Source organism: Cebidichthys violaceus, unplaced genomic scaffold (genome assembly GCF_023349555.1).
Source record: "Cebidichthys violaceus isolate CVI_PGR_0920_01 unplaced genomic scaffold, fCebVio1.0.p SCAF_5, whole genome shotgun sequence".
Taxonomy (NCBI): domain Eukaryota; kingdom Metazoa; phylum Chordata; class Actinopteri; order Perciformes; family Stichaeidae; genus Cebidichthys; species Cebidichthys violaceus.
Window position 1 is genome coordinate 5,653,034 of NW_027176705.1, and position 17,934 is coordinate 5,670,967.

The 17,934-nt window shown below is 39.8% G+C and overlaps 1 protein-coding gene across 1 annotated transcript in view; it reads left to right on the forward strand.

The window, feature by feature from the left end:
* Nucleotides 1-17,934, forward strand: part of ush2a (Usher syndrome 2A (autosomal recessive, mild)) — a 195,904-nt gene that overhangs the window by 14,228 nt on the left and 163,742 nt on the right. The window contains exons 5-11 of the mRNA XM_068730789.1: nucleotides 2,548-2,683; nucleotides 5,338-5,401; nucleotides 6,239-6,340; nucleotides 6,538-6,727; nucleotides 8,046-8,260; nucleotides 11,368-11,589; nucleotides 14,505-14,598. Of these exons, the coding sequence (XP_068586890.1) occupies nucleotides 2,548-2,683; nucleotides 5,338-5,401; nucleotides 6,239-6,340; nucleotides 6,538-6,727; nucleotides 8,046-8,260; nucleotides 11,368-11,589; nucleotides 14,505-14,598 (1,023 nt within the window). The remainder of the gene's footprint in view (nucleotides 1-2,547; nucleotides 2,684-5,337; nucleotides 5,402-6,238; nucleotides 6,341-6,537; nucleotides 6,728-8,045; nucleotides 8,261-11,367; nucleotides 11,590-14,504; nucleotides 14,599-17,934) is intronic.

A 17,934-nucleotide genomic window follows, 5' to 3' on the forward strand; every position in this document is an offset into this window, starting at 1 on the left:
AAGTCACAAGAAAACTGTAGCTAAAATACTATGTTATGTGGAACAATTGCATGTAAAAAATAGGAATAGTGCCTTTAGTTAGAGTCGTAGCTTTGCAAGAATGTTGCAGGAGCAAACGGCGTGCAACCAGGCCTGGTACTAATGGAGACATGAATATTGGCAGGGAGCACAGGTGGTGCAGGGGTCAGATTCAAGATCCAGACTGGCCCAGGATTGAACCCTGCTGAACCCATCTCTCCTTCCATTTTCAGCTTCAATCTTATGTGACAGAGAGTCTGAATTTGCAGGAAGGAAGAGCAAAATGACAGAAACAACTGGTGTGTATCAAACGGATGTCCTGTCGCTTAGGTTTGCATGATTGTGGAAAAAGTTGCATCCCAGTTATTTGTTGGTGTGGTGATCACAATTGTTGAAGGAACATTTGACTTAAGCTTATGTGTTATGGGTGCTCTGTTTAGTATACAGTATATGTTTGTCTGTCCTTCAATTTCTGGCAACCATTCATGGATCGACTTCACAATTGGCGGGTAGTGCAGTGTCGTGTGCGAGGTCTTGAGATTTTGTACCGCTATTAACTGTTACCCTGCTGAATGGCATGCTGGGTACAGCTCACTCTCCTGTACTGTTAAGTGCTTTAGTTAAAAGCCCTCACAAAATACATATGCTCTGTATGAAGTGAGGAGGATAGGTATAGTTTAAAGTAGTCATTTTCTTTCCTCTGGACTTCGTGGACACAGTCCAAATGAGACTAGTTATCAACACTAAAGGATTTCTTTAACTCTTTTTCTCTTTTTCCCCCTCCGTTCTCAAGATCTCTGAAGTTAAACTAGCTAAAATAGACAAAGAGGTAAAGGAAAGGAGGAGGTAAAAATACAGATAGACGGGGAAAGGGAAAAACAGAGGGAAAGTGTTTGTGAAAGCTAACAAAGGGGAGTTGGCTGTGTTTCAAAAGGGCGCGTGGCGGCTAAGGAGGATGAAGCGCTTCAGGGTTCATTTACATCAGGCCTGACAACTGCCTCACATCTCCCCAAGAGCCACACAGCTCCGGCTTAGAGATTCTAAAGAGGGCCCTTCTTCTAGCTCCCTCTCTTACACCCGCTCTCTGACTTTTCTTTTTCTCCCTCCTGTCTCTTTTTTTTTTTTTTCTCTTTCCTTTTTTTCACTCAGATTCTCTCCTGCGCTCTCTCTTCTGCTCTCATGCGCTTGCTAGTCTTCAATCAGCCATCATGAAAGTGTCTGTCTGGGCGTCTTAACTATCCTCTGAGAGGCAGACACTTGTCTGGGCCTGCCTTCATCCCCTAAAGGCGTTTTTTGACTTGGACTTATTTCCCTCCTCACACCTTTTCAACTTCCCTAAAGAGCTGACAACAGTGAGAGCGACAGGGCAAGATAAACATGAGGGAAAGAGACAGCGAGGGAGATGAGCGGGGGAAGTCGTTGACTGAGAGGGAAGAGAAAGTAAAGATGGTTATGAAAAATATGGAGAGAGAGGGAGCAAATGAAAACGAAGTGAGGGAAGTCAAAAACAGAAAAAAAAAAGTGAAGGAATCAAATGACCTCGCGAGCAGGAGAAAGGACAAAGCAAGAAGGACCAGAGCAGAAGAGAGACGAGAAAGATGAAGAAGGAGAGGAGGACTCTAGTAAGACAGGGAGAGTCACGTTTATCAGTGCTTCCACAGTGTGTTTCCCAAACGCAGGATTTAGAGATGAGGTAAAGGGAGAGAGTAGGACAGGGTACATGAAAGTTTTTTTTTAGGAGGGAGAAGCCCCTCTTATGGAAGTATCTTTCTTTTTGCCTGGGTTTGATGTGAAAGGGAGCTGCTCCTGCTTTGACGATGTTGTCTGCCGTGCAGTTTTTAATATTCATGCAGCCGATCGGGAAAGGAGTGGAGAGGAGATTTTTGGTCAAACAGAAAGCTAATTTGCGACTGAGGCAGTTTAGCCTGAGGCTCTTTCTGCTACTGGGGAAATGAGCTGGAAGATTAGCTGTATGTATAATTCACACACACATGGTCACACATGCATAGATATGCAAAAACACACCGATGGAGTGTGCATACTCTTTTGTAGATAGATGCACATATGCACACTTTGAGCAGCTGCCACTCTCTCTGAGACGGTGTGTTTTACAGCAGTAACCTGCTGCTAGGCCTTCCACTGTGGTACTTGGAGATTCTCAATTTCTGTATTTATGAATTGATCATATCTGCACTTGAAAACCTGGTGTACAGTTTACATAGATGCTATTGGACAAAATCAACAAAAGTTTTTTTCTGAAAAAAACAAAAAACGCACTCCGTGACTTCTCGGGACTTCCTCATCCTAATCAAATGTTCGTGCTACTCTGAAAGGAGAAACAATGTGATGTGTTGGTTATTGTTGTTTGTTTTGAAGTTTGATTGGTTGACATGGTGTAATATTTACAATATGATGACACTTTTTGATTTGCTCCCACAGAAATAGTAGACTGTTCCTTGCATTAAGCTGAAAATACATACAGTGAAGCTGGTCAGTACAAACTTAGGTCTCACTCTGACTGATTTTCAGGTCCACGACAGACGTGTGAGTCTATTCCTGGATGGGCTTGAGGAGGATGGGACACCATTTGACACACAACCTCTGACCGCCAGGCTCTCCGATATCAGCGAGGATGGTGCAATGTGGATGGGACTCAGCTCCAACGGTAAAGATGCCAGTTTTTTTTGTTTTTTTTTTCATGTGACAAGTTACATTGTTTGAGAGATGCAATAGATCAAGTTGCTAGATATACCTCAACGGCATTGCTTTAACATATCTCCCAAACATAGCAGAATTATAAACCAGTATAAAAATAATTTAGTGATATATTCATTTAAGATGCAGCAGAAAACTCAAATAGCAGGGGAGGACATTTGTTTTCATACAACCCTCCTCCTTAAGAGGGACTTTGGTCTCTTTTTTCCCTCCATGTGGAGAAAAATTACCTCTTAGTGTATCTTCTCTGTATATCTAAATATGGTGTCAATGACTACTCCACCTTTTCCCTCCTCCCAGCCTTTATCCCCCTTCAACTACACATCTGTGATTGATTGGTGGTGCCTGGGAGCCGTCTCACAGTCAATAGGGGAGAAATTGAGAGAAAAATGATATCCGTTCATCTCCAGAGTGATAAACGAGTGTTTTTCTTTTCGTTTATCAGGCATTGATCCCTAGTTCACGGCAGGTAGCATCTGAAGATCACATCGGAGGTTGTGATCAATGCAAGTGATTGGCTTGAGGGTTAGAGAGAGAGTGTGTGTGTTTGTGTGGTTGTTGAACCTGGGGCCTGTGTCTGGAATTCTGATCAGTGGATTGATTATGCGAATGCTGATCAGATGTATTGATTAACAGCAATGTCTGTGATTTGAGGGGACCCTGCTTACTGAAAACTGTGTTTCTGATAAGTACAGTGAGAAGTTGTCAAGAGCAGAGCTTTAAATGTCAACAGATAACATGATCGGTCAGAGAACTGATCGGAGAGTTTTTGATTATTTGTGCTCTGTATTTTTTCGGCAATAGCAATTCTATGTTTTCCATTCTGTAATTAGCTGTTGCTCATGCCACGATGAACACCACACCAGTGAAGGACAGAGAGAAAAAAACAGACACAAAGCTCACACAACTCCTTGTAGCCTGTATTAACTGTCATCAGTTCTAACAACACAAAAACACAGAGGAGGAAACTGAGAGCGACGGATGACAGAAACTGAAACATAGAGAGAGAAGACAGAGACCTGCACAGAGAAGAGAGAATTAAGGCTTATACCTTGCATCATCCCAGTAACAATAGGGAGAGTGCTTTTCAGAGGAAGGCATAATCCCATTTCCACACGCTAAAGAAATCCTGAGCCAAAGCCTAAGGCTGCACAACCACACACTGTAGAACACACTTACATCCCATAACACTCTCTCTCTGTTTTACACACACATACACCCCTCCAACACACACACACACACACACACACGCTCACACTGTAGTTGGGCCAAACATGGCAAAGCCTCTCTCAAATGCAAATACACACACTCATGCAAACACAATCATCTACTTCCTTTCTCTAAAGTGAGGATGCTTTTTTGGAAAACACACAGTAAAGCCTCTAACACACACACACACACACACACACACACACACACACACACACAACTTCACATAAAAAGCTAGACATGGCAGGGGTTCTGTCGATGCTAAGAGACGTTATCCGTCTTCTAAGAGTTGTTGTCAAACTAGATAGAAGTTTGTTGGACACTAAAAGACTCCGGCTCTCTTTGGGCCAGAATCCACATCTTATGTTCTGTCCAACATTGTCACGTATATATGGTTATGTGTGGAGATGAGTTGGGGGCTTGCCTGTGTTCATTTAGGCGTTTGATGGTGTTTCTTGTGTGCAGTCCAGTATCCACATGTGTGTCTGGACATTGTACCCATATGTTTGAGATGTTCCAGTTTATGTTTGCTTGAGACTTTGGTATCTTGGCATATTTTATGCATGTTTCATCTCTTGTCCAACATATTTGCATTTACCTTTTTGCAGATCCTTTCTTCTCAACATCAGCCGGACAGCTTATCTAGGGTTCTCGCCTTCTGTTTTCCTGCTAAAATATGTTGTCACTTATTAAACCATCTTATATATCTATTGATTTAGTAGACCCCTGCAACAGTTTTGATTCTTCAAGAAAAATGCCCCAAATTTACATGTTCCAGTCTCTCAAATATGGAAATTTTCATAATTTCCCTACTACTTTTTTCCTTCTTTGAAGACATCATTTAGGGCTCTGGAAATGTGTGATGGGCATTTCTTTCCATTTTCTGTCAGTGAATCAACAGCATATTTGGCAGATTAATCAATAATGAAAATAATAGTTATTTGGACTTAAATCTTCCTGAATGTACCAACTTGTCCAGTGTCTACAAAACAGGTTATAAAAAGTCCGGAACAGACATAGGTTTTGGATAAAGGACTACAGAAAAGAAACAGTTAAAAGAAGGAGCGAGGAAACACACTTTGGGTTTATCTTTCTATCTAACTTATCCCTAGACAGACCTGGTTTGGCCCCGGTCTCAAACCAAGCTAATGAATTTGTCCTTGTAAGCCCTTCTGCTCTCTAGTGGAAGCAAATGTAGACTGTGGCCGATCCTGTTTGTCTATGTATCATGAACTTGCCCATTATAAGCAGCTGTGGGCAGCCGCACTTAGCTGCTATCAAGAAACTGATAAGATAATCTACTAAACACTGTGAAATCCTCTCACTCACTGCCTTCAGCACAAACCCATTAACACCCTCTTTATGTTCTTTTCTCCTCTCTCTTCATCTCTACAGGGTCTAATCAGTTCATTGGACGGATGCAGGACTTTAGATTTTATCCTGCCACTCTGACCAACAGGTGAGTTGGATAGAGTAAGTCGGTGAGACAGGTAATGAGCAGCTATGGGGAGAGAAAGGGGAATGAATCAAAGAAGGGCCAAAGAATAGTATAATGAAAGAAAAGGTTAGAAGATAAGGAAGGGAACCATGATTGACAAAGGAAAAGGGGGGAAAATGGTAGCTATGGACAGATTAAATAAAGGGCAGAAGGGATAGAAATGAGGAGAAATAGACAGAGGTACTGTATAGATTAAAGCAGCACGGAAAGACGAGCTGTATAGAGTGATAAAGGGAAAGATGGTAAGAGGAAGGAAGTGGAAGGCTAATCGTTGCATCTTAAGATCCATACTGCTTCCAGAGGATTTTCCTGAGAATTCAATACAAGGCAATTAGTGTTATGCTTACTGGTGATGTACTCACACAGTAAGGACTTGGAGCTTACAAGTTACTCATCAAGATTGGGTTAGGACAAAATTAAAGATTGAGTTTTCAAATTGTTCCTTTGATTTTCCAGTTTGCACTAAATGTTTAGTCAAAGGCCTGTCAACAGGTCTTGAGATTGTATCTCAATATGTACATTATAAAAAAAGCCATGTTTGGTCACTGTCATTGTTGTGCATCCTCTTGATCACTGCACAGTTGAATTTGTATTAGGAGTCCATACCCCATATTTTGGGAATCCTTTTCGTTTTTTTCTTTTTCTTTTGATGCTTCAAATGTTTTGAATGTATTAGATTTTTGGTGCCTGGTGCCTTCCTTGTCCCAGTTTATTATGCATATGATTATATTTTGCTTCAGTGTTGTATTATTGTCATTATCCTGATTAGATATAATCTGCTGTTTCTTGTTTTAACAGGGAAATAGTGGAGGTGTACTCAGGGGTTCTGCCTGATCTCCATGCCCAGTCAGAGTGTCGCTGTCCTCCCAGTCACCCCAAAGTACACCCTTTACTTGAGAGGTACAGTATCATAACTAATGTATATATAAAAGTGAACTATATATTTAAACATTTCCGTAGTGTACATTTTTTTGTATGTTGATGAGTCTGCCTTTTGTTATTTCTTAATGTCTCTTAAGTTTCACTCCTCAGTGTTACTGTTGCAAAAGACCCTTTGGAACACTAATATACAGTTGAGATACTTTTTCCATTAACAGATACTGCATTCCCAATGGTGTTGATGACACCACCAATGACAGAGTCTTAAGACTCAACCTTAATGCCCATCCACTAAGTTACATCAATGATCAGGACATGGGCACCGCATGGCTTTCCAAGATCATGACCACACAGGAACTGGATGAAGGAGTCACTATTACCGTGGATTTGGCGAATGGACAATACCAGGTAACACATCCACACACATGCAACCAAACACAAACACACATTGTTGTTTTTCAACAATACTGACAGATAGATGGATAGATGGGCAATGTAAGTGACAATTACAAAATAATAACTGGTCTTTAAGTTCAGTTAACTGTACATATCTACTGGACAGACGGAAATTAATTTTATATAATATATGAAACAGAATTTTTCTTTAAGGTTGGTACAGAATGTATGATTTAGCGGGCTAGAAGTTGCATTCAATATCTACAATTAATTTCATTCTTTTTATGTCATGAGATCCACGAGAAATTGTAGTCCAGGTTTTGGGCCAATGTTGGATCACATGTTTTGACCCAGTCGCATCAGCAAAAATGTGGGTTATTCTAGATCATTGTATCTAAATGGTGTATCAGCTCCCTAACTGCTCATTCAGTGTTCATTACTTTGGGTTGGACAGTCAACTAAAGTCCTTTGTTGTGGAGTGTACAGTTGGAACGCTGTACAGCATCTATCTGCTTGCACCTGCATGTGCAGTGAACAGTGGTTTCATCCTCTTTCTAAGCACTGCAGTGTGACAGACAGGAGGGCAGAGGGAGTGAGAGATATTGCTGGATTTGGGCGTTGTCGACACTGGGCCAAAAGACTCGTCCCTCTTCTCTCTGAAGTGTGTATGTGAGTGTGGGCAGGATTTTGGGAGCTATCAGGACGTGGTAGCTCAACTCAAGTCCCCAGATAAAAGACACTTTCTGAAGTCCTGGTTGTGTGTGTTAGTGTGTGTGCTGGGGGGGGGGGGGGGGGGTGTTGCGCAGTGGTGGTGGCTTAATGCGCTCCCTGCTGTGTAACCCAGTGTCCCAGCCCACACTGTAGTGGGGCAGATAACACTTAACACACATACCCACACAGACACGCGCAGGGTTTATGTGTTGTAGGAAACTACTTGTGTGTCTGTTTGTGTAAATATGTGTCTATTCGTTGTGTGAGGGCTGTCTGTTTTCAATTAAAACCCTTAATTATAATTTTAGGTCGTCCATACAGAAACACAATTAATGACTTATGAGAAAAATGTAATTTTTACCATTTGTGAGACTGCACAAGACCTGCCTTCAAAATGTGATTCATATCAATAGTCAGTAACTGACCAATATGTTGTAGTGTTTTGTCCATATCGTTACAAATTAGCAACATGTCTTTATATAATGTGATGCAAAACACATTCTTACTATGACCTTGAAAATTACAATAGAGATGAATAAATATGTCTGACACAGTATCAACAAAAACTGTACTCCACCATGGAAATTGCAAATCTAACATATACCCCCCTCTCCTCTAGATATTCTATGTTATACTACAGTTTGGTGGGCTCCTGCCTGAGTCAGTTCTGTTCCAAAGACGAACGCTTGACCTCACAGAGCTTGAGAGTGGCACCTCTACAGAACAGCCCTGGTTGGACTGGCAATATATGGCCACAAACTGCAGTGTGTTTGAAATGCAAAACAACGGGCCTTTACTGAGACCAGACTCCGTCAACTGTCTGCAGCTGCCCAGGTAAGGTACCATGTGTGAGTGGCTGAGTGGGGTTGAAAAAAGTCAGTATTATTGGCCTTACTGTTAAAAGACAAACAAATATTGTTTACTGTACATATTTTTTAGTTTACGGTTTACACAATCTAAAGAAAATAATTTAAAAAGCCCAAAATGCTTTTTTTATTTACTGATATGCTAACACACTCATATGAACACACTCAATTAAGATGATTATCTGTGTGTCCCAAAAAAAAAGAAGACACAAAATTTGACACTTTAACCCTCTGAACCTCAAATCCGCCGTTCTTTTCTTTGAATCGTCGCCAAAACTACATCGCTTGTCATAGCCAGAAGCTGTAAAAATGTCTGTGATCGTCAGATTTTCATCTTTCCGAAGGCTCTTGAACACATCATATGTGAAGAACGCTACCAAAAGCAACCAAAACTAAGCTTAAAATTGTGATATTTAATTAAAAAAAAATTGTATACATGACTCATTTTAAATATATCCCCAAACAAATCGTTTTATGTAACCAGATACTGTAAAAATGCATTTAATTCTGCGCTCCTCATCGCAAAGATGATTCATCGAAGAAGAGTTCGATGAACATTGGTTCTTTTTAGGACTTTTTATGATTTATGACATTGGAAATGTGTTATACTGCACAAAATACGTTTTTGGGTTCTCTCTACTTGTAGCCATGGTGAAAAAACTGCTTGGGCTTGTACAAGGTGATGGACCCTTTGTGGTTGCGACAATATTCACCTGAATCTTAAACTCATAAACTAGCTTTGAAAACCCTAATAATATAATATAATATAATATAAGCCTAAAATAGGTTTATGAAAAGTTTTCCTTTTTGACTGGACATCAACTGAACAACAGCACATCCAGTGGAAATCAGGTAGGGCAAATATTTATTACTCAATAAAAATAAACTGAAAATAAACTCCTCAAACAGTCTGCTATTCTGATTTGGGTGTTCTCCCCATAGCAGAGCCACATGTTCTCGCTGTATGCTGTTGGGTGGTCATGGCCTCTTTAAGGCAGAGGAGATTACACAGAAATTACTGGCAAGACTAAATAAAGAAGTATATGCACACACACAAACACATTTAACACACTTATGCACGCACACATTTGTGTGTGTGTTGGTGCATGTACTAACATGCACAAAAGTCAAAAGAAATCAACAGAAATCACACGCATACCCAAAACACACATATACAGTTAACGCACACACACACACACACGCTCTGGCACTCTCACAGTGACTAGGTTTATAAAGCTACCCACCTACAGCGCTGCCTTGGCACATGACCGCTAGCAGGCTTTCATTGGCACTTGATGGAGAACGGGCCTCGGAACATAGTCTTCACATACACACACAATCTCACACACTAAATCTTGGCATAGCTGCTTGTATCAAGGCCTTGTTGGCACTAGATAGAACAGGTATGAGTAGATCACAGATCATGAAGTCATTGCTTAATTTTTCACTTGACTGACAAGTGATATCACATACTGTGTTAGCTAAATTGGCAGGAGAGCAATTGAGCCTCACATTGGCAACATGATAACACACTCTGTGACATTAGTGGTTGGTAATTTTATCAAAAAGAGCTTGTCTTTGATCTTGATTTATGTTTTTTTTCTCGCTAGTTTTATTTAATTACGCCAGAGACATTGCCTCCTCTGAGGCCGCTCGAGTGTCTGGCAAGATAAATTTAAGCACGCCTCAGTCATTTTAGGTGTTTTCATACCAGTCAATTACAGTCCTGCGCCAGGAAAGCTGTTAATGATCCATTTGCTTCTTGTCTACATGTACAGATAAACAGGTAAACTGGTATTTTTTTGTGAAATGAACTGCATTGCCCAAAGCAAAAAAAGGCAAGTGAGAGCTGGAACAAAGGGAATTTAAAATACAAGTTGATCAATGGCTAACATTAAAGTTGCTCTCATTTCAGTGGTGGAGTCTCGTTTTTCCTGAGCTATAGTTTTCACAGTAAAACAAGTATGTGTGTCGTGCAGTGGGATAGTGATTTCTATAAACTGATTCTGCATTCACACATAGAATCTGTAGGCAACTGGACAAGGTTCTTTTATCTGAAGTGTTTCCGTTTTGTAGTTTGAGTGGTATTGACTAATCATGTTTGAGTAGTCTTGAATGCAGGTTAACAGTCCCTGTTTGGCCGAAATGCAACCTGGGAACCCACCAGCTATCGTCTGACAGTTAATCAGGCTTTTACTGGTTTAAAATTACTGTATCTGCTGGTTTCACCAGAACCCCAGAAATATAGCCCCTCGTCAGACTGATAGACAATGGGTTCCTGGATTGGTGGTATAGTAAATTCAACAATTACAGCTGTGAAATTGCTGTTAATTTACATTTCATTTGAAAAAAAATTGCTGAATTCAACCACTGTACCTTTGTGATCTTGTTTACGTGATTTTGTTTGGCGTTCAGTGAGTGTAATGCTTTAAACTGGATGGTTTCTACAGGAAACTGGTTTGCAAAGGTGGTAAGCTGCCATGAAGTGTGTTCAAAGCAAGTTTTTTCACCTTATCAAAACATAAACACTTCAAATACAGACAAAGATGCTAAAAACAGACACAAAGGATGCAGCGCCAACAGCCTTACATTATGTATAAAACAATATGTGTGATATTGTGTACTCTAGGATTATTGTATGGCAAAAGGCAGTCCAAAAAACACACACAGATACATACATACACAAGAGAAGTAGCCTGAATAAGTCTTACAGTATTGCCTGAAGTCAAAGAAAAGGAGGCTGCTGCAGGAGAGAGAAAGTAAAGAAAAATGCCTGTAGAGGTCAAAACATAATAATAGTTGTTGTTGTCTTTGCCATAGCACTTGTGTTTGCTGTATTCTTTTCTGTACACTATTTACAAGCTGATACTGGAATTAAGGCCGATACCAAATTCGATATCTGGGAATTTTAAAAAATCCGGCAGTGGTGTATCAGTTCATAGTTTTTTTCTTATACATATAACGTAAATGACTTGATTCTGATCCATTGATTTGTTTTTTTAGAATAGTTGTGACCTAGACACAAACCTAGACTAAGTTAATGTTTAATGTGTGTTTATGTTTCTTGTGTCCCAGCGATGTTCCCTTCTCAGGAGGTAACATCACATTCAGCCTGCTGACCCCCGAGCCAAACCTCAGGCCAGGCTATAATGACTTCTACAACACACCTGCCCTGCAGAAGATGGTACATGCCACCCAGGTCAGGATACACCTGAGTGGACAGTCCCACACCACAGCGACCGGGGTGAGCCAGAGACACAGATACTATGCCATCAATGAGATCACCATCAGTGGCAGGTGAGGAGTTCCACATATTTATCTCGAGATCCCTCTATGAGGATCTCATCTGTTTTTGAAAGTTGTTGATGGTGTTTGAATTGCATCCATAGTAAATTATTTAATTTAATTGATGTGTAACTCTGTGGTGTGTTTTGAAGAACTTGAATTACACACAAAGAAGTAGAAATTTGAATCCTCATGCTTCAAATTTAGCTAAATATTGCTTTAATATCTCATAATACAGGCTTGGATTTATTGAATTTTTATAAACTGATATTCTGGCTTAACAATGACATTTTTCTTTTAAGTGTTTACAATTATACTCATTAATGTAGAAGAACCACCCTATGAAGCACGATTCCGGTTTTGTTAGTTAACATTCACTCCTGGGACGGATCAAAAGTTCGGTTCCCGGCTGGCCCGATCGTTTGCTGTCATTGCCCTGCTCTCTTTACCCATATTTCTGTCTCTCTCCACTGTCACCGTCAAATACAGGCATAAAATAATCTCTAACAGTCACTCCTGTCACTTGTCAATGGTTTATTTCAATGGCTTAATCAGTTGAAACACTTGAAGATCTTTTCAATGTTGATTTCTTAAAAATGTCTGAGCACAGTTCGACATCGAGAAAGATATTTTCACACAGACTGTTAAGTCTCAGCAGAGCTTTCGGAGAGTAATTGTGAACACATCTCTTCATTAGACTGACAGAGTGACTGTTTTTTATGACTGGTAATTACAGGATTATGCAGGAGGCAATCATCTCTAACTCTTTCTCTCCCTCCCCCTCCCTCTAAGCTGTTTTAATTAGTAGCTTGTTACAGTGAAGTAGGAGAAACAGAGATTTAGAGCTGCTGAAATCTCATCTGTGTATTCGTCCTGCCTCCCCGTCTCCCCCCTCTCTTTCATTCTTCTTCCATCTCTCTATCTCTTCTCTTTTCATTCTTTTTAATGCATGTAAACAATCGTGTTGGCAAGAGAGAGAGCGCACTCATAACCTGAGTATGTGTGTCTTTGTCTGCTCTCATGAGCATCGTTTGTCCTACATGTTAGAACAAAGTCCCTCTCATATTAAATTGCTGCATGATATTGTGGCGCAGAAATGTCATTCAGAATATTCTTTTTCAGAACTTTTTAATAATGGTCGGGCTATAAAACCTAAGAGTTTAACCATTGTGGTTTTTTTGTGATTCCTATAATTTTTTTATAGATAAACGCATGACGTAAACAAAACTGTTTGAAAATCATTACTAACTTTTTTTATTTTATTTTTTTTACTTAAAAACCAACATACACGCCGATACCATTATAGTTATTATCGGACCAGCCAGTTTATCGATCGATCGAGCGTTAGTAGTTTTTCATGACTTTGTACTCGCACTGGGAATGCAGAGTCAGTCTATTAGGGAATTAGTCTTCATATGTGCAATGTGAGTACATTGTAGTCATAATGATGTTGATAAAGAAATATTAAAATATTAGTGTGGCATATCTCGGCTACAAGGCTGTTTCATATATATATATACGTATACGTATACGTATACATATACATATACATATATATATATATATATATATATATATATATATATATATATATATATATATATATATATATATATATATATATATATATATATATATATATATATATATACACATATATATATATATACCAACATGTTCTATGTATTTATTATTTACAAGACATCATGTGAAATACATTTAGATATTTTAACACAATTATATAATCAAAATATTTACAATAGGGTATGACAGCATTTCAGAAGGGAGTAAAGGGTGAAAATGCTACTGGTGCCTCAGCTGGCCATGAAGGACTTCTATGCTACCACATATAAGAACTACTGCACAAAATACTTTATTTCTTACATGCTTCAGATTTTATTCAATCTAGCCAATTTGTAACAGAAAGTGGTATGACGAGAACAAGAGGTGTAAGGATATACAGTGGGAAGAATGAAAGGAAAAAAGCAACTGAATATCTGAATGAATAATTAAATGACTGTGTGTGCGTGTCTGTGTCTGTCTGTCCTATCCAACACTGGACCTTTGCGTTGTGGCACATTCACCATCAGTGGCGAGCCAACAGGAGAGTTTTTGGAGGTCCACTATTGATCATGACTTAAATCATGCTTTTTTCACATTCCTCCACAGTGTGAATGGATTACAGGCCCAGCCAGCCTTTCAGACTATAGGAGGGCTTTTTAGAGGTGCAGTGAAAACACAATCATTCTTATTTTCAGGTGATTTAACACTAAATATATGAAGTTATTAATATTATATTCCATTTCTGCCAATAGACCGCCCTAAATGCTACACACTGTTCCTTTAACATGCTACATACTGAGGACACCAGCCTTATTTTTTACTAGCCTTTTACAAAACAAATATAAAGGCTCAACTTTAGTGGATGTTGTATCTAGTTTCAAGCTTCACACAGTATTGAAATGAAGGGCTACGAAGAAGGAAGTAGAATTTTAAAATATGAAAAAAAATCATGAAGTTAGTAATAAAAAGGTCAGCGGTAAGATAATTTCTTTTTGTTTGAATTAATCATTATAGTCCACTGTTGCTAATGTAGGAATGTGTGTGTGTGCGAGAGAGAGAGTGAGAGAGACGGGGCTACCTGTTATGTTGCTCTGATAATTCTCAGGATGGCATTTATAAATGTTGAATGGGAACTTCTTAATGGCACTGCAGCAGTTCCATGGAGGAGGTGACAACCGTTTTGATGGGGGGACGGGGGGGACGAGGGGGACGGGGGGGATGGGGCTATACTTACCATTTTGTTGCTACTTTAGTTTTTGTATTTTCATTGTGATCAGAATTTTTTTTTAATCAAATATGTAAAATGCAGTTTTGGTGGACCTCTCAGTATCATCTTTCTCTCCTTGTCTCTGTCATCTGGCCAGATGTGAGTGTCACAGCCATGCAGACCACTGTGATACCAGTGTGACGCCCTACCGCTGTCTGTGTCTGCCTGAGAGCCACACGGAAGGAAACCATGTGAGTACACACAAAGGCTTGTAAAACAATTTGTAATATGTACCTCATTTGTAAGTGTGGTGTTGGACCTCACACACCCTTTGCTAGTGTTTTATATAGTGGGTCATGGTAACACACAGAAGTTCCACCTTTTTAAACATAAATGTATTACAGTGGTTTGCTTTCTCTGGGTATTTTTATTCCCAATTATCAATATTAGTATTAGATCCAGATATTCAGTCTTTTTATTTAATTTTCAAGCATATAAACACTCACACAAACACTGAGCACAGAGGAGTCCCCCTGGGGAGAGATTCCTCATGGTCTTAATTAAGCAGTTTCCTTATTGACGACATAAAAGGGACTTTTCTAATAAATTATAAACACACAAACCCATTTATTAGAACTCCTTCCTTGTAAAATATTATTTTCCTTCTTTTTTTTAATCTTTTTTTTAAATTATTTAATTTTTTTTCAAATTTTCTGAGAAGTTGATTAAGTGCCATGAACTGGCATGCTTTTGGACACATGCTGTTTACCTGCAGTGCCAGGCGGTTCTGCTTTGAACCTGACATTTTGGACAGCTATCAGTGCAGTCAGACTGCTAAATCAGGCAATACACTTTATGCTGTTAACGTTGTAAATAACTGACAGCTTACATCAGCCTTGTTGGCACAGGACTGCTGTAAGGGTTGTGTGATTTATGATAACTGAATATGTGGTGTCTCAGACATTTCCGATTAAATTTACAATGGGTCACTTCTCTATTCTAAAACTCTAATCTAGTCTAATAGTCTTCACTTGCTTTTACATTGACTTGCTTTGTGGTGAAGAACAGATTCAGTTAAACCTAGAAAGACTGTAACTGAGCTGTCTGAATGCTGATTAAGACATTTAAATGTGGTTTGTTTTTGTGTTCACAAAATTATATAGTTGGAGAAACAAAAGGCCTTGGATTGAGTGTCTGTGTGAATTAAAGTAAACCAGCTGTTAGTGCATAATGGTTTACACTTGGGCTAAGATATCATGATTGGGTTAATTATTTGGAATTCAAAAGCATCTTTCACACTAGATTGTGTTTGTTTCTGGTCACAGTTACCTCTTTAATATTGTGGCACCACGAGTTAAACCAAAAGTATTATCCCAAAGCGAGTATTCACACTCCGGTGTGCTGCAGGATGTTGGCTTATAATTTGATTTCAGTCTAGTTTGATGTTAACCATCACCTCAGGAGCAGGCCTTTGCTTGCAACAAAGCTAATACAACTTGCCAGGTAATAGTAGGCATCACCCCAAAGAAACCTCTAGTCGGTCAGCAGTGAAAAGTTCAGTGTGACTGCTCCACCTCACCGTAGCACAGGACAGCCTGCATTATTCACTACTTATGTATCATTCATACACCCGCGTCTCTCTATTAGTGAGTGTGTGTGTGTGTGTGTGTGTGTGTGTGTGTGTGTGTGTGTGTGTGTGTGTGTGTGTGTGTGTGTGTGTGCGCCCAGGCGTATGTGCGTGCGTGTGAGTGTGTGTATGTTTCAGACAGAGGCGACAGGACATCAGTAAAGAAGTACAGCTGTCAACCAGCAGCTGTTCAATTGCTTGTCTTGCATACTCTCAAATAACAAACACCCTCCTACGCACACCCTTGCATTTAATAGTTTTTGTCTTATATGAACTCCAGGCTAAAATAAAAGTTGTATAGAAGGCGCTCCCACACACACACACACACACACACACACACACACACACACACACACACACACACACACACACACACACACACAGAGACACACACACACACACACACACACACACACACACACACACACACACACAGAGAGAGACACAAAATAATTAAACATTGTCGGGTTCACCCTATCCGGCAGACAAAAAAAATATCTTTCTGCCCCTCTCTCTTTCTCTTTCTCAGCCTCTATTTCTCTTTTTATTCACCACTTTTCTGTTTCCTCTCTCTAGGTCCCTGTCCCACCTCCATCCCCTTTTCTTTGTCGATCTCTCTCTCTCTCTCTCTCTCTCTCTCTCATACTCTGTCTTTCTCTCTCGGGTCTCAGTTTAAATAATGTCTCAAATCGACTAGAACAATGACATTCCCTCAGCATGCATCTCTAATCAGCTCTCTTTCTCTCTCTGTTTGTCTTTCGCTTCATTTCACTCAGCCGTTGTCTCTACTCCCCCTCACTCTGTTTTGCCTCACTATTTAAGTATTTAATTCATTCCTGTTTGACTCTGTTTTTCATGCTTCATCCCTCTCTTTTCTCCATTTTTTTACTGTCTCATGTCTTCCTGTCCTCCAAATCTGTTTCTTTTCTTCTCATGCTCGTACGTACAGCAGTTCTTTTGTGTTCGAGAGATGCACTGGAAATAACCAATATGGATATATTTCTGTGTATGTTTTATGTAAATTAATCTCTACTTGAGCTACGCTTCTGTGAAAGACTACTGTGTAAAGGTGTGTGTGCTATGCAGAGTCCTTTTGCGTGATCATCTGTGCGTGTGCACATGTGTCTGTGTGCACTTTTCTTCCAAACCTGTCCATGTCATCTCTCTGAGTGAATATTCAGGCCCTTTCTTCTGCCTCTGTAATATTGGAGCATAAAAGGCTGTGGGGAATATGAGCGTTTAATATTGCATGCCTTCTGTTGACTTGGATCGGCCGGGCACCATGACGGATGTTGTACTAATCTGCAGAATTTCCACAGTGACATTAAAGTGACAGAAATGCTCAGACATGTGTCAAGATGATCAACGGGGGATTTGGAAGACACACACTTAAACTCTCTCACACGCACTTAAACACACATGCACACAAACGCACACACACTCGCCCACTTTCTCACTCTTTCTTTTGATTCTTTCTTATGTGCACTCTGTGTCGGAGTTGATCTCTCATTCTGTCACTCCGTCTCTGTATGTTTCTCACCAGCTGATGGATTCAGTCATGTCTGAAAGCTATATCATATATTGTATTGTACATCACGTCACACGCTGTATTTTTTGTTGTACAATTAGAGCTGTTCCGATACCAATACCAGTGTCTGCAAATGCCTCCAATACAGCCTAAAATGCTGGACGGGTATGGAGTCTATGCACAGATCCGATATCACGTTATCATATCATTTATCAACTCAATCACACTACACAGATACTACAACACGTGTCACCCGCTTCCTGATCCCTACATCCTGCCCAATCTGTACTGCACATGTGCAAACTAGTGCTACAAACCTGTGGTTGAACAATCTTTCTCACCCTGTTTTTTCCGTGATAATGCTTCATTGTCAATAACAAATGGGCAGATCTCTAAAACTGAGCTTCTACACAAAGAATCACGCAAAAGCAC